Genomic DNA, 24064 nt, shown 5'->3' with positions numbered 1-24064 from the left:
TCCTAAGAGCATCACGATCAGAAGAAGATAAGCTATCCCTTCCTGAAGAAACGTTCCGAGAGCAAGATGCTAATTTCAAAGAAGCTTTCTTGAGAACTACAGACTTCCAATGGGTAAAAATACCTTGAACTCCTAAAGACTCCTCAAACTTTACTACGAAACTAGAAATTCCTTTTTCTATGGCTTTGAGAAGGCAAGAGTCGTTTGAGGAAGGGAGCCTATGTTTAGTACCTCTTGAGAAAAGGTCTTTCAAGGAATTTGAAGGAAGGATAGAACAATCGGCAATACCTACATGACCCAAAGCTCCATTTACGTAAGAAGAAAAGACAGTTTTACTATAAGGGCAATCAACACTTGAGATTGCTAGCCTTTCTTGCTTCTTTAGATTACGTCCTATGTCACTATAGTTGAAAGCTTTTTGTCGTAAAATTTTCACATATTTGAAAGCTACGACGGGATGGTTCCATACCTTTCTCACACAAGGAGGGAGAGCATCCAAAGCTTCTTGAGATCTCAAAATAGAGCTTAATCCAATCTTGTCTAAGTCAAGGGAGGTACAGATAGTTATCAACAAATCTTTCTTTCCAACCAAGGGATTTTTTAGACTAGGACACTTGGACTTCAGAAATTTGCCTAACAGTACTCGAAGTTGAGTGCTATGAGACTCTCTTAGCTCCAAATCTTCATAAGAGTAGTTCTCAAGGGTATACAAGAGCTTAAATAGGATCCTTATATTATACCTTTCAAATAATTTATAAGAAAAAGAACCCAATTCCATGGCTCTAGATAGGTAAATCAATCTTCGTTTGAAATCTCTATAAGCAAAAATTCTATGGTTAGAATGGTCATCACTCTCAATTCTAGAGATTGAAGCCTTAGGGAGACCTTGTACTCTACTAGAAATAGTGTTGCGCAAGACAACTCGATTGATTTCAGGGATAGAAGGTGGATCTGAACGAGAACCTTTAGGAATCCAAGTTCTTTTAAACTGACTTGAAGGGAGAACTAACTCGGGTTTGGGATGCCTTCGCCAAAGCATAGGTTTCTTATGGTAAATTGTCTTATTTTTACGTAAAGAAGACTTATTCCTTCCAAGTTGAAACCTTTAGGGAAAAAAGTATGCAAAGTTCTCATCCAAAACAACTCTCGAAGCCACGGTGATTTATAGAACTCTTTAGAGTTTCTAAAATTACCCTCTATGTACTCAATGGAAAAACAACGGAAAGACTCAAAGCCATGTTTTGCTATTGCCGCATACAAGGGTTTCACACTTTCACGTACGGTGCTCTTACTTTGAACTTTTCTCGCTTCTCTTACATGTTCCTGAAAACGGACAAAAGCTATTCGAAAGGTTTGGGCAACATACATCATAGAACTATCGTGAATACTATAAATAACATAAATAACTTGAGAGGTATGAACCGGACTTAGAGGACGATCTACTACAAGATGTTTTTTCCTTAAACGCCTCAAACGATTGAAGGCTTTTATGAAAGAACTTGTGTAATGAGTACTAACTAAGACATTCTTGAAACAAGCCCAACGAATAGGACCATCACCAAAAACATGCAAATTCTTCAAATTAGACTTAACTAAAAACTTAAATCTTTCTTGATACAGATTATGACTACTAGCTACTGAAAAGAAAGAAGGATCGAAAAGACATATCTGAGAGTCATCAACATTGCTGGTTGAAGCTGAAGAAGAAGTAAAAGTGTTTTTCATTTCTGTAGTAAGGTCGGTGTTTCATATCAACGCCCGCCTCAAGACTAAAGATCCTAAGATTAGATTGGTGCAAACCACACCCCTCATTTGTATAGCACGGCTGCTGCCAAGCAGTGAGGTCCTTAAATAAGATTGCTTGCTACACTCAAAAGATCATCGACAATAGCATGCAATCGAGTGCCCGTGATCCCTTGCTAGAATCACTACTCAACCTCTCCTCTCACAAGAGATATTTCATGAAACCACACAAGAAACCCTTGATCCAAAGGACCCAAATTAAGATATTACTTTTATTATTTTAGGCCTTTTAAGAGAAAAGCATTATTTATTAAAAACATGCGATCTACAAATTTATATTTATAACTTTTTCACAACAACAACCAAACACACGCGCACACGCACACACACACAAAATCAAAAGCAAAAAACAACAAATAGATAAATCAAGAAAAATTAAAAAATAAAAGACATAACACTCGAACAAACCAAAATCAAGACGAAAAGAAGCTCTACACAATAAATCATGATACAACCAAAATAACAAAAAGAGTTCACATTAGTCTGAACTCACGAATTATAAGAGGGAATAAAGCACTCATAGAACTATAAAAGCAAGGGACACAAGAAAAGAAAAGAAAAACAAAAACAAACAAACTAACTAACTAAATCACTTAGTTTGTTAGAAACAAAACATTATTAACTTAAAAATGTTTTTAGAAAAGGCATGTGTAAAATAAGTTGACGCAACTTACTTGGCTTAAAACAAATACTCAACTTTAAGCAAAAAAGAATAAGACATCTTAAAAACTTTATCCTAGAAATCAAACTTCACATAACAACTTCTAACGGAACACATTCTTAAGTCCTCAGGTAAACTAAATACGAAATCGAAAAATGAATACTACTACAAACCTACGAAGAGCAAAGAATATGTGATCTCAACTTCGTTGCTTGTCCAAACAGGAAGAATAAGATTATCACCTTTATCATGCATAGCTTGGACAACAGCTATGACATCCCTACTCAAGTCGTCAGTGCCCAAGAGTAGGTGCCCTACTCACGTAGTCAGTGCCCAAAAGGAATGCCCAGTTCCTTCATATCACTCTTTTGGGCCATATGACTCAATACTAGACTCTAGTGCCTCAAGTTCCAATTGTTTAAAAAAGACTTGATTTATCTCAGTAGTGCTTTAAAAAAACACCCACATTTGAGACAAACGACCTGTCCCTGTCCACCGCAAACTTTGTCCTTTCTCCACCTGCTCATGAGGATTTTCTTTGTTAAAAGGGGTAGAATGCTTGTGTTGAACTCAATGTCCATAGCCCTTGTGTTTTAATTAAGCTGAAAAGCTTCTTAAATTTTTTTTGTTAACATTTTCTACTCACAAGCACAAGCGTCACACAGTGATAACATGACACGGTAGGATGATGATGCGGCACTACCGTATGAACGGGCTTAATTTCCACATGTTGATGTGGCAGCCTGTACGGATGACAATGATGTGGCGACAACCTACAGCCAGCGTTGATATGGCGGGTCACATGGATGTAGGTGCTTTGTAGAGAGCCCCTACGTGGCAATGAACAAATTGCCTTTTACCTTTTGAGTTGTTTTCAACAATTGCTTTGTAGTTGCTTTTTGCAACCATGACCAATGTGCCTCTTGTATGATTCTATGAGTGGGCTCACAGAGCAAGCACACTTATGTTCAATCCAGACATTAAAGAAAAACTGCTAGAAGTGCTTTTTTAGGGGCCAGCATCTCTTAGAGGGGTGTGCCTCTTGTATGACGATTCTACGAGTGGACTCACAAAGCAAGCACACTTTTGCTCGATCCATACATGAAAGAAAAACTGCTAGAAGTGCTTGTTTAGGGGCCAGCATCTCTTAGAGGGAACTTTGCACCTCTTCCACATTGTGCAGGTGTTATTCCGGTTCTTTTCCTTCTTGCAAGCGTGATTCAAGTCTTCTATGTGCATCATAGCTTGTATCAAGTATAGCAATCATTGTCAATGATATCAAAGCTCAAATGATTGCTCTTTTGCGGGCACTCTGATCCAAATTACCAATAGGAGACTTGCAACATGGCTACAATTCCTCCCAACAATTTGTATTTTGAGTGGCAATCATTTTCAATGACATCAGAGCTCAAATGAATCTCTTTTGTGGGCAATCAAATCCAATTATCAATAGGACCCTTGCAACATGGCTTCAATTCCTCTCAACAATTTGTATTGTGAGCAGCAATCACTTTCAATTTTCCTAGAGCTTCGACGATTGCTTTTTTGTGGGCAATCCAATCCAATTATCAGTGTTAGACTTGCAACACGGCTTCAGATTCTCCCAACAATCAATGCGAGTATGAAGAGGTCAAGGTCACCGTGGAGAGAAAGTACTAGAAAAAGCAGGCGGAGCAACCGATGATCATCATCAAGAGGATCATAAATTGCTTTCTTAAGTATTCGAAGAATCCAAGGATCCAAATATGCAAAACACAAGCAGGATCGAGCTTTAAAGTCCCTCATCAAGCAATGGGAAGCGCAGAAGGTGCCTAATTTGGGGTAAATGCCCAGAGGTCACTCCCGATCTCCTCTGGACCGTTTCCAAGCGTAGCTCTGCTCAAGAGCTTCGCAGATATGTTTTAGCCCACCATTTTGGGCCAGCACTGGCATTATACTTCATTTATTGGCCTTTGAGCCACTTGGACTATTTTTGAAGGTTTCACATTGTCCAAGTGGCCAATGTGGCACATTGGCCATTATACTTCATTTATTGGCCTTTGGGCCACATGGACTATTTTTAACGGTTTCACATTGATTAAGTGGCCAAATGGCACATTTTAATAAAACAGTCCCAAAAACCCTCATCACTTAAGTTTTTGGACTTCTAAAAACTTACGTAATCTCCTCCCCTGCAACCATCGCTGCTTTCTCTCTGTCTCTCTGCACTCATCCTGCGCGCACACGCACCGCTGCTCAAACTCAACCAACTTGGGTTCGTGAAACTCCTCTTTCAGCTGGTATCAAAGCCTCGTGCAAATTCCTCGCGAGGAATTCGTCGTGAATAGCTAAGTATTTCAGCCCTACACCCTCGAGAAGCTCTCTCCCATTTTAGGAAGTTTTCATCGCAAGAAGTCTCTCAAGTAAGGAAATTTGTGAACACGTGTGTTTTTTCCATTTTTGGATAAATTTCAGCATTTACAAGTCAATTTCAGCAATGAAAATTGGGCGTTTTGATGCACATAGCTACCCCATGTATTGATTTGTGGTTTGCACCATAAAATTGTAAGAATCCCAAGTTTTTGGGCAAGAAATTCAACGTACTGTAATTTTTTACAAAAATTTCAAAAATTATTAAATTTTTGATTTTTTTTAAAAAAAATACGAAATTCGAAGGGAAGCTTCTAGAAATGTTGTACTACTACCTTTACGGCACTTGTTTTTGCAAAAATCAGTGAGATTTCAGCAAATTACTAATTTTTTATTTTTTTCAGAAATTCAATTTTCTGTTTTTTGTGCACAAGTGATAATATGGCCTCCTCTTCTTCAGATGTGAAGAATCTCTTCAAAATCAAGAGATCCGAAGGCACTGTATTCAATTTGTGGAAAGAGATAATGCATAGCATTCTTTTCTTAAAAGATTGCGATAGTGCACTGCAAGATGCAAAGCCTGCAGCTATGATGAGGCGTGGCTTAATTTAAACAAAAAGGCTATTGTGTATGTAAAAATGGTTGTTGCGGATGAAATTTTGGTAGACCTCAAGGGTCTTGACACTGCCTATGCTGTGTGGGCAAAGCTCAAGGCCACTTATGAAAACAGGACGCCAGTGAACCAGGTGTACTTGATGCGCATATGTAATTGGATACTGCAAAGTCTGCAGCTGAGAACATTGGTGCTTTTACAGGTGTTCTTTCCCACTTGCAGGACTCTAGTTTGCCCGCTTTTGATGATAAGTTAAAAGGCCTTTTTTTGCTTAGACCTTGTCTGATTCTTGGGAGGCCCTGGTGGTCTCATTGTCTAATAACCCAAATCTTACCTTTGATGGAGTAAGGGGTTCTCTCAATGAGGAAATTAGACAAAAGGCAAGTGGTGAGGCTAATGCTTCGGCTCACATGGTTAGAGGGAATGCCAACGCAAAGGAACAGGAGCAAGAGCAAAGGAAAGCAATCTGATGTCATTTGTTATCAATGTGGTCGGAAAGGCCATAAGAAGCCAGATTGCAGGTACTTTAAGAAAGAGCAAGAAAGGAAGAAGAATGCGGGTGACAAGAAGAAAAAGGATGACAAGGCAGATGTATTTGATGGTTCCAAGAACAAGCAGAAGGTCAATGTAACCTCCAATGTGGTGATCGAGGAACTCTCTGACATAGGTGATATTCTGTGTGCCACTATGTCTCCTATGGATGCCCATGTTTATCATGCATAGGACATGCAGATCACCAAGGGTGATGTCATTGATGCTTTGCTGTCTATGAGTGATGGCTTGTCCCACTCCTAGATAGTGGACTCAAGTGCCTCTTTTCATGTGACTCCATCTCAAGAGTGTTTTGCCACTATTGATGCAGGCAACTATGTTAAGGTTTATCTTGGAAATAATCATGCTTGCACAATTGATGGAATAGGCACTATTCATTTGGCCCTTGATAATGGGCAACGACTTGTTTTGCATGATGTTAGATATATTCTTGGCATCAAGAAGAGTCTGCTCTTTGTTGGACAACTTAATATACATGGTTATAACACCATTTTTAGTGGTGGTACTTGGAAGCTCACAAAAGATGCTATGAAAATTGTTAAGGGCACAAAGAAGGGGACACTTTACTTCTTGCATTGCAAAGCCTTGCCACACAAGTTTGTTGCTATAATAGAGATTGGGTCTAATTTGGAGCTTTAGCACAAAACATTACACCATATGAGCTAGAAAGGACTTGATGTTCTTTCCTCTCGAGTTGATACTAAGGGCTTAAAGCTTGATTTTTGTAATGAATGCCAATATGGAAAGCAAGTGAGAAATTCTTATGACTTTAGTGTCTCTCCTAAATCTGATTGTCTTGATCTTGTACATTTTGATGTTTGTAGCATGCATGTAAAGAGTATGGGTGGTGTTCCGTATTTTGTTTACTTTGTTGATGATTTCTCTAGGAAAATATGGGTTTATTCGCTCAAGAATAAAATTGACACGATTGCTTCTTTGAAAACCTTTCATGCATTTGTGACTACCCAAACAGGTAGAAAACTGAAATGCTTGAATATAGACAATGGGGGTGAGTTCACATCTGCTGATTTTGTTAAGTTTTGCCAAGAAAATGGTATCAAGAGAGCTAACAGCCCCTTGTAGTCCTTCGTCTAATGGTCTGGCTGAGAGATATAGCAGGACCTTGTGTGAGAGGTCCGATGCATGTTGTCCAGGGTTAATCTCCCTCAATGATTTTGGGGAGAGGCGCTTAAAACTACAGTTCATATTTACAATCATTCACCCCACACTGTGTTGAAAGTTGGCATCCTTGAAGAGGTTTGGTCTAGCAAACCCACTTCATATGTCACGTGACACATCTAACCCTATGTGTACGTGGACAAGCTACTTCAGGACAAGGGTTCAGTTAGCCTAGCTTAGGAAGTGTTCTAGCACTTTTGTGAGTGTTTGCAGATCGTGCATGCCCAGGCAATTAGAGTAGATGCATATCCTCTGGTTGCACATAGCATGATCGTCAGCATTACCATCAGAATCCATCAGGAGCAATTTCCAGTGCACAGAACCTACTTTCCCTATTTTAGGCATTTTTCACTTATTATTTTTTAAGTGACTTTCGTTGGGAACTAGGTAGGGCAAATAAGCAAGGCAATATAAAAGAAAACCTAGCGCTAGCATTCCACAGCAAAAGAGGCAACAGGAACAAGACGTTCAACAGGCACCTTCTCAACAAGACCCCCCACCGGCGATAAACCTAGCGTTTTCAGCCAAGGACCGAAGATCAGCCAACGTTTTGCTTTTGCAAATCCAAACCGGTTGTAGCATAACCAGCAGAAGATAGATCATCCTTAGTGTTAGCAAATTGCACAGCAAGGGACTCAGCGTTTTTGCAACAGGATCCCAAATCAGCCTAGCGTTCTTGCATCTGCAAGAGACCTGGTGTTTTTGCAGATCTTCGCGACAGAACCACAGTAGACTCAGCCTTTTCAGTTGTCAACATTTAGACTCTGCAGGAGCACCCCAAACCTCGCAGATCTCACCTTCCTGCAACAGTTCCTCGCCACACGGTCAGATCCCGCGAAGTTTGCAGTTTCAGCCCGAAAAACGCAGATTTCAGCATCTGCATTTTCAACGCGTCGTCATTGCATCGTCGTCATCGCCGTCATCACCGACATAGAGTCAGAATTCAACAGATAAAAGAGTTGCAGATTTCAGCCATTAGCGTTTTCATATTTCAGTCCGTCTCGTCGTCGTCCTCATCGTCGTGGACATCGTCGGCAAGTCCAAAGCAGTGTAGAGATTTGTGCAATCAAGAGTAAACTGCTCTCGCCATAGAGAGTGGGGCCTTCGGAGGGTTTGACAACATTCTAGTGTCATATTCTTCTCTCTCTATCTCTCAGTCTCAGCACCTCATTCACAATGTTCATCCACTTTGTTTGTGTCCATTGCCCCCTCTCACTAAAGGAACGGAAGGCTCTCCCTTCAAGGAATCCTTGAGCATAGTTTGGAGCACTCATCTTGAGCAAAGTTCAACATTCACTTCAGCTGCACCTAACATTGGTAGCAGAGCTTTGGCAGTGTTCTGTATCACTCGAGGAAAGAACCACATAATTTTTTTTGCTTGTTGAGGTCGTACGTAACCCAAGTCCTCTTGGGCGTGTCGATTCCTAATCGTGTTTTTGAAGAGTGACAAGAATCCCAAGAAAGAAGGGCTTGTCCAGCCTCCCTTTGTTTCTCTTTTCAATAATTGAGAGCAGACCGTGCACTTAGTGGCCGGCCAATCGACGTGAAGTGAAAAAAAGCAACCTTGGTGTGAGCGCAAGGCCGCCAAGAGATGCGCCCGCGGGAAAGAGAAGAGCTCACATGAAGAGAAGATCCTTCTCTAACACAGATTGCAAGCTAAAGAAGAACCTCAAGAACCCAAGAACCTCAAGACCCTCAAGAACCCAAGTTCCTCGTGAACTTAAGAACCAAAGATCTCAGTGTATGGTCATCACCCGAAGCGGAATGGATACTTTGCATAAAGGTGATGAGCATGAAGAAGGTGACGAAGAATTTTCCGCACCACGAGGTTTTTCTGACCCTCTCCCTTCCCCATCTACGTCAAGGATTGCACTAACTCCTAAGAGGCTTTGGACCATATGTTTATGGAAAGGAAGTTAGAACGCGAAGTAAGAAAAGCAAAAATTGATTGTAAGTACGAAGAAAAAATGGAAGCCATAGCGCGTGAGTGCGAGCAAGCATGCATGGAAGCCAAAGAACGACAAGCCAAATTGGATCGTGAGCGCGAAGAAAGACAAGCAGAGAACAAAGAAAGACAAGCCAAATTTGATCGCGAGAACAAAGAAAGACAAGCAAAATTTGATCACAAGAACAAAGCAAGACAAGGGAAGAGCGACCAACACATGAAAGAGTTGTGGCGACTTTTTTCTATTGTGCAGGTGCAGTTTGAACAGAACCAGGAGGAGGAGACTCTTTCAGTCTCGTCTTATCCAAAGCAAGACACACATGATTTGCATGATGATGATAAGCATGATGATTTAAATGATAATGATGAGCATGATGATTTGGATGACAATGACAAGTATGATGATTTGCATGATCAAGATGTGATTTCTCACGAGCATGATGATTTGCAAAAAAAAGATGTGATTGTTCACAAGGATGATGTGTTAGTTGATACTTTTTCTAGTGAAGCTAACCTCATTGCAGATTCGATCAATCATGAAGCATCGCTCTTGGCTCTCGAGTCGAGTCTAGGTCCAAAGAACCCCCTCAAGAAGAACCGATCTTGGCTCTTGAGCCTAGGTCCACAGAACCCCCACAAGAAGTATTATGTGTACGAGTGATTAGTCAGTACACATTGTGCGAGTGTTTCATTCGTGATGCTTTCCTGTATTTTAGTCATCGTCCTTATGTGATCCCTTTTAATAGGCATGACATATTGTACGATGAGCACGATTCACTCATGAATGAGGATGGATGTATGCGGATGATTCATGAAAAGATAAAATGTTTGCACCCAAGAATTTCACATTTCATGTCTCTTCCTTGGCATGACACAGTATCAGAAAGAGCACAAGAAGGATTGAGCATCAAGCATAGGCATTTCCATTGTGTTTTGCCACGGTTGGTTGAAAAGTCGACATTCAACCCCATTGTTTGTGTGTGTTTGATGAACAGTTTGGCACTCCGGCACTTTGTTCATCTGCATTGCATGCACAGTTTTTTTGAAAGACTAGAATTTTTCCAGTCACTTTACATGGAATGGGTATGTTCATGTTTTTGTGTTGAAAGTGGTTTCAGGAATTTTCAACCTCGGTGATTCTTGAAGAAGGTAGACGCATGACTGTAGACGAAGTTGACGCATTGAAGGAGCCTCAGAAGACTTTGTCGCTTTCGACGCGGCCCAAAGAAGCAAGCGTTGCAGACCTTTATGAAGTTCAAGTATCGCACGACCCACACATCAGAGTGGGCCGGCGAAGAGTCCTTCCCAGGATTCATCCAGACGCTGTTGACGATCTCCCTCGACGCCATACAGTTTGGTACCAGTACCTCACTTTGAAAAGGAGGGGATGTCACATGACACATCTAACCCTATGTGTACGTGGACAAGCTACTTCAGGACAAGGGTTCCGTTAGCCTAGCTTAGGAAGTGTTCTGGCACTTTTGTGAGTCTGTTCGCAGATCGTGCATGCCTAGGCAACGTATCCGCGAAACGTTTCAGACCCGAAACATGGCGTTTCACCCCGAAATGTTTCACCCTAGGCTAAGGCCTCGCTGAAACGTCAAACCGAGACGCCAATTTTGTGTATATATAGTGTTATGTGTAGACAAAATAGGTGTTCACAGTGCAGTGAGTAGAGACACATGCTATGTTAACCTTGAAATAGCATATACATAATAAATAAATAACTATTTAATGCCCAAATTTTCAAAAGGATTTTTTTTTTTAAAGGCGTTTCACTCCCGGCGTTTCACCCGTTTCACGTTTCAGGCCTATTGCAACGTGTTTCTCGGTTTCGTTGTGCCCAAGCACTTAGAGTAGATGCATATCCTCTGGTTGCACACAGCATGATCATCAGCATTACCATTAGAATCCATCAGGAACGATTTCTAGTGCACAGAACCTATTTTCCCTATTTTAGGCATTTTTCACCTATTATTTTTTAAGTGACTTTTGTTGGGAACTAGGTAGGGCAAATGAGCAAGGCAGCATAAAAGAAAACCTAGCGCTAGCATTCCACAGCAAAAGAGGCAGCAAGAACACGACGTTCAACAGGCACCTCTCAACAAGACCCCCCACCGGCGGTAAACCTAGCGTTTTCAGCCAAGGACCGAAGATCAGCCAGCGTTTTGCTTTTGCAGATCCAAACCGGCGGGTAGCAGAACCAACAGAAGACAGATCAGCCCTAGCGTTGGCAGATTGCACAACAAGGGACTTGGCGTTTTTGCAGCAGGATCCCAAATCAGCCTAGCGTTTTTGCATCTGCGACAGAACCACAGTAGACTCAGCGTTTTCAGTTTTCAGCATTCAAACTCTACAGTAGCACCCCCAAACCTCGCAGATCTCCCCTTCCCGCAGTAGTTCCTCGCCGCACGGTCAAATCCCGCGAAGTTTGCAGTTTCAGCCGGAAAACGCAGATTTCAGCATCTGTGTTTTCGGCGTGCTGTCGTTGCATCGTCGTCATCGACATAGAGTCAGAATTCAGCAGATAAAAGATTTGCAGATTTCAGCCATTAGCGTTTTCATATTTCAGCCCGTCTCGTCGTCGACATCGTCGGCAAGTCCAAAGCATTGTACAATCAATAGTAGACCGCTCTCGCCATAGAGAGTGGGGCCTTCAGAGGAGGGTTTGACAACATTTTGGTGTCGTATTCTTCTCTCTCTATCTCTCAATCTCAGCACCTTCATTCACAGTGTTCATCCACTTTGTTTGTGTCCACTGCACTCTCTCACTAAAGGAACGGAAGGCTCTCCCTTCAGTAAGTAAAAGGAATCCTTGAGCACAGTTCGGAGCACTCATCTTGAGCACAGTTCAACATTCACTTCCGTTGCACCTAACATCATATGACCACTTATGCATTTTCGGTTGTGGGGCGTTTGTGCATGTAAGGCCTGAGTTAAGGAGTAAGCTTGATGCCAAGTCAATGAAAGGAATCTTCATGGGATATGGAGATGAAGGAGAAATGGGCTATAGAGAATGGCTACCTCAACTTCAAAGGGTTATATGCAACCGAGATGTTGTATTTAATGAGGCAAAGTTGCTTAAAACCAATGTTGCCTCTGATGATGTTGACTCTAAAAAGATCAAATTTCAGCATGTACAACCACCTGTTAGTTCTGAAATTGAGCCTCAGGATGCACCACAAGGCCCGAAACTCTCAGTGGGCCAGTGGTTATTGAGCCAGATGATGTTGGACAACCATTGCATACAGGCGATTTGCAACCAAGAGAATATGCTGAAAATAGGGTTGAAGATGATGTACATCAGCCCTTAAATGATGATGTTCTCATCCTCCTGATCTAAAACCTAAACCAAATAATGTAGATCACTGGTTACAGAGATCTAGCAGGGATTTGACCCCTCTTTCAATACATTATGTTGACAGATGAGGGAGAGCCTCTTACATATAAAGAGGCCATGTCATGTGATTCTAAGAGCAAGTCAAAGTTGGCTATGCAAGAAGAAATCAAGGCACTGCATGCCAATGATACTTGGGATTTGGTTAAGTTACCCAAGGGTAGGAAAGCTATTCCTAACAAGTGGGTGTACAAAATCAAAACTGTCAATTGCAAACCCAAGTACAAAGTTAGGCTTGTTGCCAAAGGATATGCGTAGAAGGGCAAGCATTGATTTTCAGGAGGTGTTTTCTCCTATTGTAAAAATGACTACCCTTCGCGTTCATTTTGCTCTCGTTGCTATCTTGGATTTGGAGATGGATCAAATGGATGTAAAGACAGCATTCTTGCGTGGTGATCTTGAAGAAGAGTGTAGCCTATACATGATGCACTCAGAAGGTTTTACTTGGCATGTAAGACCTTGTATGCATGTTGAAAAGAAGTTTGTATGGGTTGGAACAAGCTTCTAGACAATGGTACCAAAGATTTGACACTTTTATGCCGAAACGTGGGTTCGACCACAACCATGCACATCACTGTTTATACATCAAAAGAGATGCGGACACCAAACCAATGATTCTTGTATTGTATGTGAATGACATGTTGTTAGTCAGGAAGAATAAGAGCACTCTCAACACTCTCAAAAACCAACTGAATTCAGCTTTTGCAATGAAAAAATTGGGTTCAATTGAACATATTTTGAGCATGCGCATAACGAGAGAGGCAACATAAACTGTTGTATTTGTCTCAAGAAAAGTACATGAAAAAGTACTTGAGAGGTTTAATATGGCTGATGCTAAGCCTTTGAGCGTGCCATTGCAGCCACATGTAAAGTTGAGTGCAAGTGATTGCCCGAAAATTGATGATGCAACCAATGCTATGAGGGGAGTACCTTATGCTTCAGCTTGCGACTCTCTCATGTATGCTATGGTTGCCACTAGACCTAACATTGCTTATTCAGTGGGAGTAGTGAGCAAGTTTATGTCTAATCCTGGCAAAGCACATTGAGATGTTGCAAAGTCCATAATGAGGTACTTGGAAGGGACCAAAAGCAAACCCCTAAGCTGACCTACAAATCTCGCACGAGGGGGTCTAAGCCCTAAGCTAAAGCAGCAGAAGAAGTCTTACCAACTTATGGGACCCCGTCCGTTCGGGCCACGTGACACAAAGATATTAAATAAAGCAAAAAAATACTCAAAGGACCTTGCGCAACCAGTTGATGACATGGCAGGCATGTACGAACGCCTCCGCAATTTGCGTTGGACTGTTGGCGTGGCAAATGTACAGAATTCCGTGTTTTACATTAAGGTTACTGACGTAGCAACAACTGTACGGATTTCTGTGAAACACGCTGGCAGCTTTTGGTGCTACTTCTTTTGGACATATGCTTTTAGAACTTGAATCTTTTCATGTAGTTACTGCTTTTAAGAGGCCACGGGCCTTTAAATATGTGCCATGGGCTCAGTCTCTGTCACGTCTCCGCATGGGAGAGCATAGGACAAAGTACCGGATTGTACTGAGTTTAAGCAATATAAAGAAATACCGAAAGGGGCGCCAAGGTTTGGGGCCAATGCTCTCTTGGGATGGAACTCCGCCACTCCCCGTCTTGTGTGTCGTGCGTCTCTTTTAGTTCAGTGTTATTTGTGTGTCGTGCGTCTCTTTTAGTTCAATGCTTAAAGTTGTTTAGTCAATTCTTTTCCATTGACACGTGGTGCTCATCTCCGTGACAGTGGTATCAGAGCTTGAGACAGTATGCTTTTCTGAAAGCATACCGGTCCTATGAAAGAGCAGACAGAGCAAGAATCTTCACGCTCGGAAGTTTATTAAAGAATCTGCATGCCCCGATCCCGAACTTATTATGCACTCCCACCCTTAGTCCATCGCGCATCGGGCGCGCTCCCGTCTTCATCGCTCTGTCTTACAGGGCATAAGCCATGTAAGACTTCTCTCTTTGAAGTCCAGATCTTGGCAGAATGGAGCAACTTGAAAATGCTTGCCACAGAGACCGTGGACGACTATAACCAAAGGTTTCTCAATGCCTACCTCCCAGTGTCTTTAAGTTCATTCTCTTAAAGGACCAGTGCGAGCGATACACCATTGGACTACCATCACCATTGCAAGAATATTGTCTGTCCAAGCGAGTCTCAACCATGTAAGTGCTTATGGACCATGCCACGGTCGGCTACAAACTCATGAAGGGAAAGTTGGAGTTTATCACAAAACCAACTCCGACCACTAAACAGAATTACAAAACTCTCGGCAACGACGAACAAATTCTCAGGAGTCTCGTGAAACTCAACCTCAAAGGCCTCATATGACATAGCATCAACGTACATAATATCTATGGCATACGTCTTGAAAGTACAAATGAATTGTGTCGAGCATATGGCAAAGTCAACGCTTGAAAGCCCTAATTTTCTTTGACCCAAGAGCTAACGAAAACTTTATCCATCCAGAATTCCTGAAGCAGAGAGACTTTGATTATGATCCACAGGGTGGCAAAATTGAAGTTGAGTTAGCCATCGATCAGACCCAGAAGGTGGTACCTCTCATTGGTGCTCTTCCAGTGACCATCCAAGGATATCACGAAAAAGCCGATTTCCACATTATGAAGTTGGGCAATTGCGACGTTCTCTTGGGCATGCCTTAGCACAACAAAAATGATGCAACTCTCTAGATCAGGAACCGAACCATTACGTGATGCAAAAGAACAAGCCAGTCGTCCTCAAAGTTCGACTGTCCGAACAAAAACCTACATGAATTGTTTTAAATACTTTTGAACTCTGTTTGAGGAAGTACTGTTGAAATTTGTTTGAAATGGATGGTATCTATTAAACTTGTCTTGGTGCCGATTTGAACTGTTTGACTTTAGTTTTAATACTAGTTTCAATGCTTGGTGATTTACTCCCGAGTGGAGTAGTGAGCAATGTTGTTTTGATATTGTCTAAACCTCGGCACGACGTAGGCGGGGATGTTTAGGGAGCGTTTCGTTGTATGCTTGAAAACCTCTGAACGACGCAAACGAGATGTCTGGGGAGCGTTTCGTTGTATGCTAGAAAACCTCCGGACGACGCAGACGGGATGTATAGTTATGCTTGACTTCCAAGCGACGCAGGCTGCGGTCTGGGGAGCATTTGGTTGTATTAGTCCTCTGAACTCATGGCCCATACCTTTTTAGGTTATTTGCGGATGACGAGATAGTTGTCAAGTAGCTTCATACCACAGACCGTCTATCTCGGGGAAGTGCTCAGCGATGCTGTTCTTTGTGTCTTGTAACATGCATATGTGAGCATTTGTGTTGCATTGTGATGTGCCAAGTACTGAATATTCCTAATCGGATGAGATTGCTTGGGTATGTAATTTTAGTGCATCAAGACACCGCTATGCCAACATATCAAAAACTCCGATCTAGAATGAGAATGTAGTCCTTATTAGATGAGATTTTTTTGGGAAGCCAACGACCCAGGATATCAAGAGCTCCAATTTGGAGTGAGAAAACTGATTGTCCTTCGGAATGTGCCTCGGAATGACCCACAGAAATATTTGAGCTAACTTGAGTTGTTTTGCAGATATGTTGTAATCGCGGATGATTACTTTCTTTCAAGAGGGGGAGATATCACAAACTGCTGACGTGTCAAGGCACTGAAGACCTCAGCAGACCTACAGATCTCGGTCGAGGGGTCTAAGCCCTAAGAAGAAGCAACAAAAGAAGTCTTACCAGTTTATGGAACCCCGTCCGATGGGGCCCAGGTGACACAAAGATATTAAATAAAGCAGAAACACACTATGGAATTTGCGCAACCAATTGATGATGTGGTAGGCTTGTACGAACGCCTCCGCAATTTGCGTTGGACTGCTGACGTGGTAGATGTACAAAATACCGTGTTTTATGTTGAGGCTGCTGGAGTTCAAGCAATATAAAGAAATAACGCAAGGGGCGCCAGGGTTTGGGGCCAGTGCTCTCTTGGAGTGGAACCTCTGTCACTCCCCGTCTCGTGTGTCGTGCATCACTTTCAGTTCAATGTTATTTGAAGTGCTTAAAGTTGTCCAATCTGTTCTTTCCGTTGGCACGTGGTGCCCATCCCCGTGCCCACTTCAAGACCCATGTGCCTTTAAGCAAGCTATGGACGTATGTACAAGGTATGTATAGTCTAGATCTCTACATAACGCCCATAAGCACTCAACAATGTGCAAAATTCTCAGATGGTAAACGGTAAACCTCTGGTTAGCAAATCAGTGGGTCTGTCATTTATGTGAGCCTTGACAAGCCCGATGTGCTTTTCCTCGCACCTAACGAATGAAGTGATACCTAACATCAATGTGCTTTATCTTCACAGGACGAATATACCATAAAGCTTTCTCGCTTGCATCTGAGTCCTGATGCAACGACATGCTCCGATTCTATGGTAGGTTGAGACATAAAATCTTGCAAATAGTACTAGAGGAAGCAAGTAAAGGTTTTCTACTATGACATGAGTGATAATATGGCAGTTTTATACTATGACACATAGCAGTCATAAAGTCACCAAAAGGAACATAAGTCTAGATATCTAATATCACTCTAGATATACCTAGATAAATCCAGGATAAGCCCATTTTCACCCTTGAAGGAAAGTGCAAGGTATAGACCCATGGTACTCACCCACAAGACAATATAACCATCAGCTCCATCATGCATAGCATTAACTAAATACCATGAGATCCCCACTAACGTCATCAGTGCCCAATAGTGGCTGTAGAACTAGGTACTAATATATGTTCCCCAACACAACACACACCACACGCGCACACACATGAGCATACATCAACACAAAGTTCAGTGTACTGAGTTTTTGTCATGACTCCGAAGATCAAGGGCAGACTCAATCATAATGAAGCCTAGCACTAAAAGAAGCATTAAATCGGAAAAATTAGCACAAAAATGAGGTAGTTGATGGGGCATACGCACCACAAAGATAGAAAGAAATCACTCTAGATATTTGACCAACCCGCACGCATTCGTCTAAAGAACAAATCATTAAAGTTAGCTAAGGTGAGAGAAGCAAAGAAGAATGGGAAATGGGCAGTCTAAGGAGGGGGGGGGAAGCTATTATTAGAGACAAATCATCCCCAAATTAGCAGATCCTTGATCAAGAAACATGATTGCATACCTTTTATTTTCTTGTAAAAAAAGAATGATATATGTTTGTGATGGTACCATGGAGCTTTGAGCTACGGAGCTTGAGTTTCAGCTTTTCTCTTTCATAAATTGGAAAACACTATAAAGGATGTAGTTGATCTATCCCAAATGTCGAGTTTGGCCTCCCATGGATGTTAATCTTCTCTCTCTCTCTCTCTCTCTCTCTCTCTCTCTCTCTCTCTCTCTCAAAAGGTTGGGCTCTTTACCCTATAATAGGTCCATATACAAGAGATATGAGGAAAAATCCTAAAAGATATGCAATGAGATCATGGAGAAAAATCCCAAATCAAACCACACAATACTTGTACAAACGAAGATATACCTTCATAAGTTCATAATAGTCTGAACTCACGAATTATAAGAGGGAATAAAGCACTCATAAAACTATAAACGCAAGGGACAAGAAAAGAAAAGAAAAAGGGGGGGGGGGGGGGGGGGGAATATATACCTAGATGAATCCAGGATAAGCCCAGATTCACCCATAAAGGAAAGTGCAAGGTATAGACCCATGGTAGTCACCCACAAGACAATATAACCATCAGCTCCATCATGCATAGTATTGACTAAATACCACGACATCCCCACTAACATCGTCAGTGCCCAATAGTGGGTGTAGAACTAGGTAATAACATATGCTCCCAAACACAACACCACACACACACACACACACACGAGCATACATCAACACAAAGTTCAGCGTACTGAGTTTCTGTCATGACTCCAGAGATCAAGGGTAAACTCAGCCATAATGAAGCCTAGCACTAAAAGAAGCATTAAATCGGAAAAATTAGCACAAAAATGAGGTAGTTGATAGGGCATACGCACCACAAAAGATAAAAAAACCTTAATCACTTTATTTGCTACGAAACAAACAAAACTAGATAAGACAAAACATTATTAACATAAAAATGTTTTTAGAAAAGGCATGCGCAAAATAAGTTGACGCAGCTTAGCAAAAACTTAAAACAAGTACTGAACTTTAAACAAAAAAGGATAAGACATCTTAAAACCTTATTCCTAGAAATCAAACTTCACACAACAACTTCTAAAGGAACAAATTCTTAAGTCCTAACGTAAGCTAAATATGAAATCGAAAAATGAATACTATTACAAACCTACGAAGAAGAGGCTGCAAATAACCAAAGAAGTACAAAGATCCAAACTTGACAATATGTGATCTCAACTTCGCTCCTTGTCCAAACAGGATGTAAGGTGCAGCGGAAGTGAATGTTGAACTTTGCTCAAGATGAGTGCTCCGCACTGTGCTAAAAAGTTCCTTTTACTTACGGAAGGGAGAGCCTTCTGTTCTTTAGTGAGAGAGTGCAATGATCACAAACAAAGTGGAAAACACTGTGCATGAAGGTACTGAGGCTGAGAGAGAGAGAGAGAAGAATACGACACCAGAATGTTGTCAAACCCTCCTCCAAGGGCCCCACTCTCTATGGCGAGAGCAATCTACTATTGATTGCACAAATATCTACAATGGTCTGAATGCAATGGTCTTGCTGAGATGTTGACAACGATGAGGACGACGGGAGACTGACTGAAATCTGAAAATGCTAAGGGCTGAAATCTGCAAATCTTGTATCTGCTGAATTTTGACTCTATGTCGATGACGACGGCGGTAACGAGGACGACGCGATGACAATGCATTGAAAACGCAGATGCTGAAATCTGTGGATAGCGGGCTGAATCTGCAAACGCTTGCTGATTTGTCAGTGAGGAGAGGATCTGTTGCGGGAAGGTGAGATCTGTGAGGTTTAGGACTTGATCTGCGGTGTCTTAAGTGTTGAAAACTGAAAACGTTGAAGCTAGAGCTGAATCTGTAGCTGGGAATCTGCAAAACGCTAGGTTGGACTGTATGTTGCAAAAACGTTGGGTTGATCTGCTGCTTGATGCAAAAACGCTAGGGAGTTTGCTATGATCTGCTGTCGCCAGGCTTCATCTGCAATTGCGAAACACTGGGCTAATCTGCAAATGCTGAAAACGCTAGCTCCTCTGGTGGCTGAAAACGCTAGGTTGCCTGTCGGGGAGTCTTGCTGAGAAGGTGCACTCTTGGACACTTCATCCCTGCTGCCTCTTCTGCCAGAAAACACTAGCGCTAGCTTTTCTTATATACCTGCTTGGTCGAATTTCCATACCTAGTTTCCCAACAGTCCCTTATTAATAATAAGTGAAAAATGGCTAAAATAGGGAAAATAGGTCTGTGCACTGTAAAAATGCTCCTGATGGGTTCTGACTGCAATCTGATGATCATGTTGTGTGCAACCAAAGGATATGCATCAAGTGTCTGGACATGCATGGTTTACGAACAGACTCACAAAGGTGCCAGAACACTTCCTAAGCTAACTGAACCCTTGTCATGAAGTAGCTTGCCCACATGCACATAGGGTTAGATGTGCACGTGACACAGGAAGAATAAGATTTAACACCTTTATCATGCATAGCTTGGACAACAGCTATGACATCCCTACTCACGTCGTCAATGCCCAAGAGTAGGTGCAGGTTTGTATAGAGATCATTCATGCTTTTAACGTACTCTACAAAACCAACGAGCTGATTTTTTATCACTCTCCGGAGGTGATGGGCGTACTCAGCCATGATGAAGGCTAGCAAAGTAGCTCTGGCTTGTGATAAGCCTACACAATTCCGCTCAAAGCTCTGTCCCCACCTCCAATGCCATATGTTTGACTAATATAAAGCATCTCCTGTAAAAATCTCCTGTAGCAGCTCACAAAAGCCAAGGGACAGTGAAACCCCTAGCTTGTGCATCCAAAATCATGCGCATCAACTCTTAAAATTTCCTGACGATGTACCCCAAAGAAGAATGCAAATCTACGGCACAACCATACTGTAAGAGAGGCAAGAGGGACCTGATCATCATCCACCACAAAAGCCTAAAGAAGGTACCAAGATGCACATTTCTCTTACCAAACCAACGTCCCGAAGGCCCTACTAAACTCACTCTCAAACAAATTTGCAAACTATCTGATATCAATAAAGTAGTTAGCCTCAAACATTGTCTGCTCCTATATGGTGTCATAAACAATCTCCCTTATCCAAAAGGAACCCTCATGTAAAACCTGCGCTTTGAATCTGACCATAGGATCCCTCTTTGGACTAAGGAAAATGTAACATCCTCTTGACAACGTCCTCAAAGAGACATCTGGAAATCTCTATGGTCCAACTACCAAGAATTGTGCAGGTAAGATCTCAGATATTGGGACATCTGCTCGTGATGCAAACCCTACTCAATAGGCAAACTCCTCGGCAAACTGAAGAGACTCACTCTTGCAAATGTTTTGGAGGCATGGCCTAGGGGTTTCATAACCCCTTGGCTTTTGTGAGCTGCTACAAGAGGTTTTTACAACAGATGCTTTATATCAGTCAAATACACAGCAATGGACTTTGTGGTTTTCAATGCATGGCTTAACGTGGATAGAGCTTTGGCAGATTTGTGCAAACTTGATCACAATCCAGATAGCTACACTTCCCCACTTGATTAGAGTATCTTTATCTGCAGATGCCTCTTGTGGTTTGCTTTCGGATTTTTCCATCTTTCTTGTATATGGACCTATGGTTGATTTTATGTAATGCAAAAAGTCATAGCCCACTTTTATTACCAAAAAAAAAAGGCTCACCCTCAATAGTAATTACTGTAAGAGGCATTTGTCACTGAATCTTCAAGGGATCCAAGGCATGCTGAATTGGCGCATCCTTGGGCAACTCCAGCTACTCGGGGATTGCCATCGACTACTGGTCTGCATGCTCTATGTGCAACTGCTCTACGACCACCTCTCAATCATGAGCTGGATTCTGGTAACCTCTCCTCAAGAAGTCTGTCTAGGGTTGCTCCACCTCATCTGACCTCTGTCTCACTACACGTCTATAAACAAGGATAGGTTGTGCTTGCCCCTGCCTACTTGTCTATCTCTGTCTCTGTCTCTCTGTCTCATCAATAATGTGCTACTATTGAACACTCCGTTGCTATTGACTATAAACCCTCTGATTTTGATTTCTTCATGCTATCGTATAGGGTCCTATTGTTGTGCAGAACTCTATCAGGTCTCCTATTACCATGAGGACTGTCATCTCTTGCGGTCAGTTTGTCTCTATTGTCGCCATCTCGAGCGATCCCTCACCAGATGCTCCATCTCATGACATCTAAGGCATTGATCCCCTCTGCCAGTGACCACATTCTTGTGCGAGTGTCGTACCCATTTCCACTCAAGAGTCATATAGTATTTGGAAACTCTGTGGAAGGGGTGGTAGCTACCTTTATAGATGACCTAGATGTTTGGGTCTATATTGAGCACATAAATGGTCTGGCAAAAATAGAACCTAAACTCCGTAGGTACCTCTCGAAAAGCAATTTTTACAAGATACTTCGGGACTTGTCCTCAAAGAAGCTAATGTAAAATCCTCAGACCACGGACGTAGAAAAATCTATCCATCCCCGAAAGCAAGAGTGCAGTTGGAGCTGGCGGTCCCAGAGGCAAGCTCTTGTGATGAGAAAAGAGCAATAAGAGTACCTTTGCTCTGGTAGGATCATGTCCTCCACTGTGCCCTCATCCGAGGTGGCTAGACTTCACTTCAGCAATTCCCGTATCTTGATCCTAGCGTAGGTGCATCCAACCAGACGAGTGACGCCTCCTCTTTGAGAGAGCCGGTCAACGATTTTGTGCTCTAAATCCTTTAATATGGCAAAAGACAACGCCATAATACATGAGAGAATCCAACAAGAAGAAGCCAAACCCAAGAACATTGACCCTTTCCCCCCCTCACTCCTCGAACCCCGTGATAATGTATGAAAAGAGTGTGTGTGTGTGTGTGTGTGTGTGTGTGTGTGTGTGTGTGTGTTGGACAACATTCTGCCACCACGCTCGTTACGGGCTTTGGCAATTGCGGGGAAGCGAGTGTTACACATTCGCACAAAGCACATCGAGGTGTATTATTATTATGTCATCAAGGCTTAGTCTCTTGAGAAGTTCGAAGCTTTTCACAAAGCTTTAGGCTTACTCCCCCATGCGAATTGATGACAAAGGGTACACTTCAGTGCAAGGCTCCAGCTCAAGTTCACTTCATTACTACCAAGGAACAGACCACCAAGGATGTTTATTTCCCCTGGTTTGTATATACCTCCATCGTTGTAGGAGGGCAAGCCTTATTTTTGTATTCACTCAGTCAACAATACTACTTCCTCTGTTGTGCACTCATGTTCTCCATCTTTGCATGCATTCTTGCAGTTGTACTTCCAACCATCTCTACCTATTGCATGCCTCTTCTTTGTTTCAACTCGTCTAGCTCTCTATTGCTCACAGCCAGAGGCTCGATGCCTTCCCACTGCCCTCTCAAACAAATATTGTCCAACAAAGTTATCCATCATGAAAATAGATCTAACTTTTCAGAACCCCTCTTTCGCTGAACAACTGTCAAAAGATACATATATGTTCAAGAAGGCCCTGCCAAAAGGCTGATCACCCTTGCCGGCTTGTAATGCGCTCATCAGCAAATTGAAGAGCCCAATGTCAAGACAATGAACCAAAAGAATTCCTTTTCAGTGACAACAATTATCAGCTCTACATTCTTCCATTCAAGATGCAATATAGATTACACACCTAGGTTTCCACGACAATTGGGTCACCTTTGTTGGATCAACTGTAAAGGCCTCTCCTCCTCGCTTAAGAGAACTTGAAGAAGTAACCTTGGTCCGTCTACACCGTGACAACAGCAATGAAATCGAAATAAGATGGTCACACACCCAGCCTTACAAAATAGTCAACTCTGACTGCTGAAATTTCAGAAAAGAATTTGCTATCGGCAAATGCGTCAAGAAAAATGACTCACATCTCTCCCATCCAACCAGGCAAATCATCCACAAAGGATGCGTGTACTGTTGTTGAAGAGGCCATTACACAGAGTAGCAGAATGGCCAACTGAATGTGAAGCTTCATCATTGACTCTGGAAGGCTTGAAACAAAACAAGACCCACGTAAAATAATCAAACTGATTGCGAGTAGATGAGCTACTTCAAAAACCAAGCTCTCGTCTCTCTCTCTCTCTCTCTCTCTCTCTCTCTCAGCATAATCCTTGGAAGCTCTCTCTCTCACTGGCATGCTACTTTGTGCTCCGTGGCAACCATTTCTGCTCACAATGAAGTTCCCCTGCGAGTACACAGCAGACTCGCCCGAGAGAAGGAGGAAGGAGAAGGAGAAGGAGAAGAAGAACAAGAGAGTCTTAACATCGTAGGAAACTATCCCAAGAGAGAGAGCTTTTTTACGTCTTCAACGTCATGGCTTTCACTTAGTAAAGTAATAGACCTATCGAAGGGTGTTTGCCCCAGTGCTC

At 42.2% G+C, this 24064-nt stretch overlaps 1 protein-coding gene across 2 annotated transcripts in view; it reads right to left on the bottom strand.

Annotated features, from left to right (window-relative positions):
- The window catches only part of LOC147445946 (putative prolyl 4-hydroxylase 6), a 31329-nt gene extending 7342 nt beyond the window's left edge, over window positions 1–23987 (bottom strand). Inside the window, exons 1-3 of one of the 2 annotated variants that reach the window (XM_086525270.1) lie at window positions 23827–23987; window positions 23564–23686; window positions 23335–23430 (exon numbers count right to left, since the gene is read on the bottom strand). In XM_086525270.1, coding sequence (XP_086381396.1) covers window positions 23335–23430; window positions 23564–23686; window positions 23827–23858 — 251 coding nt within the window. In that variant the 5' untranslated portion in view covers window positions 23859–23987. Of the gene's footprint in view, window positions 1–23334; window positions 23431–23563 lie in introns of both variants that reach the window. The other variant, XM_086525269.1, reaches the window with a different exon arrangement.
- Between the last annotated feature and the right edge of the window lie 77 nt (window positions 23988–24064).

The sequence above is a fragment of the Adiantum capillus-veneris genome, chromosome 12 (assembly GCF_014529385.1).
Source record: "Adiantum capillus-veneris isolate H3 chromosome 12, ASM1452938v2, whole genome shotgun sequence".
NCBI lineage: Eukaryota > Viridiplantae > Streptophyta > Polypodiopsida > Polypodiales > Pteridaceae > Adiantum > Adiantum capillus-veneris.
The sequence above is the reverse complement of the archived record's forward strand: the minus strand, read 5'-3'. Positions and strand labels throughout refer to the sequence as shown.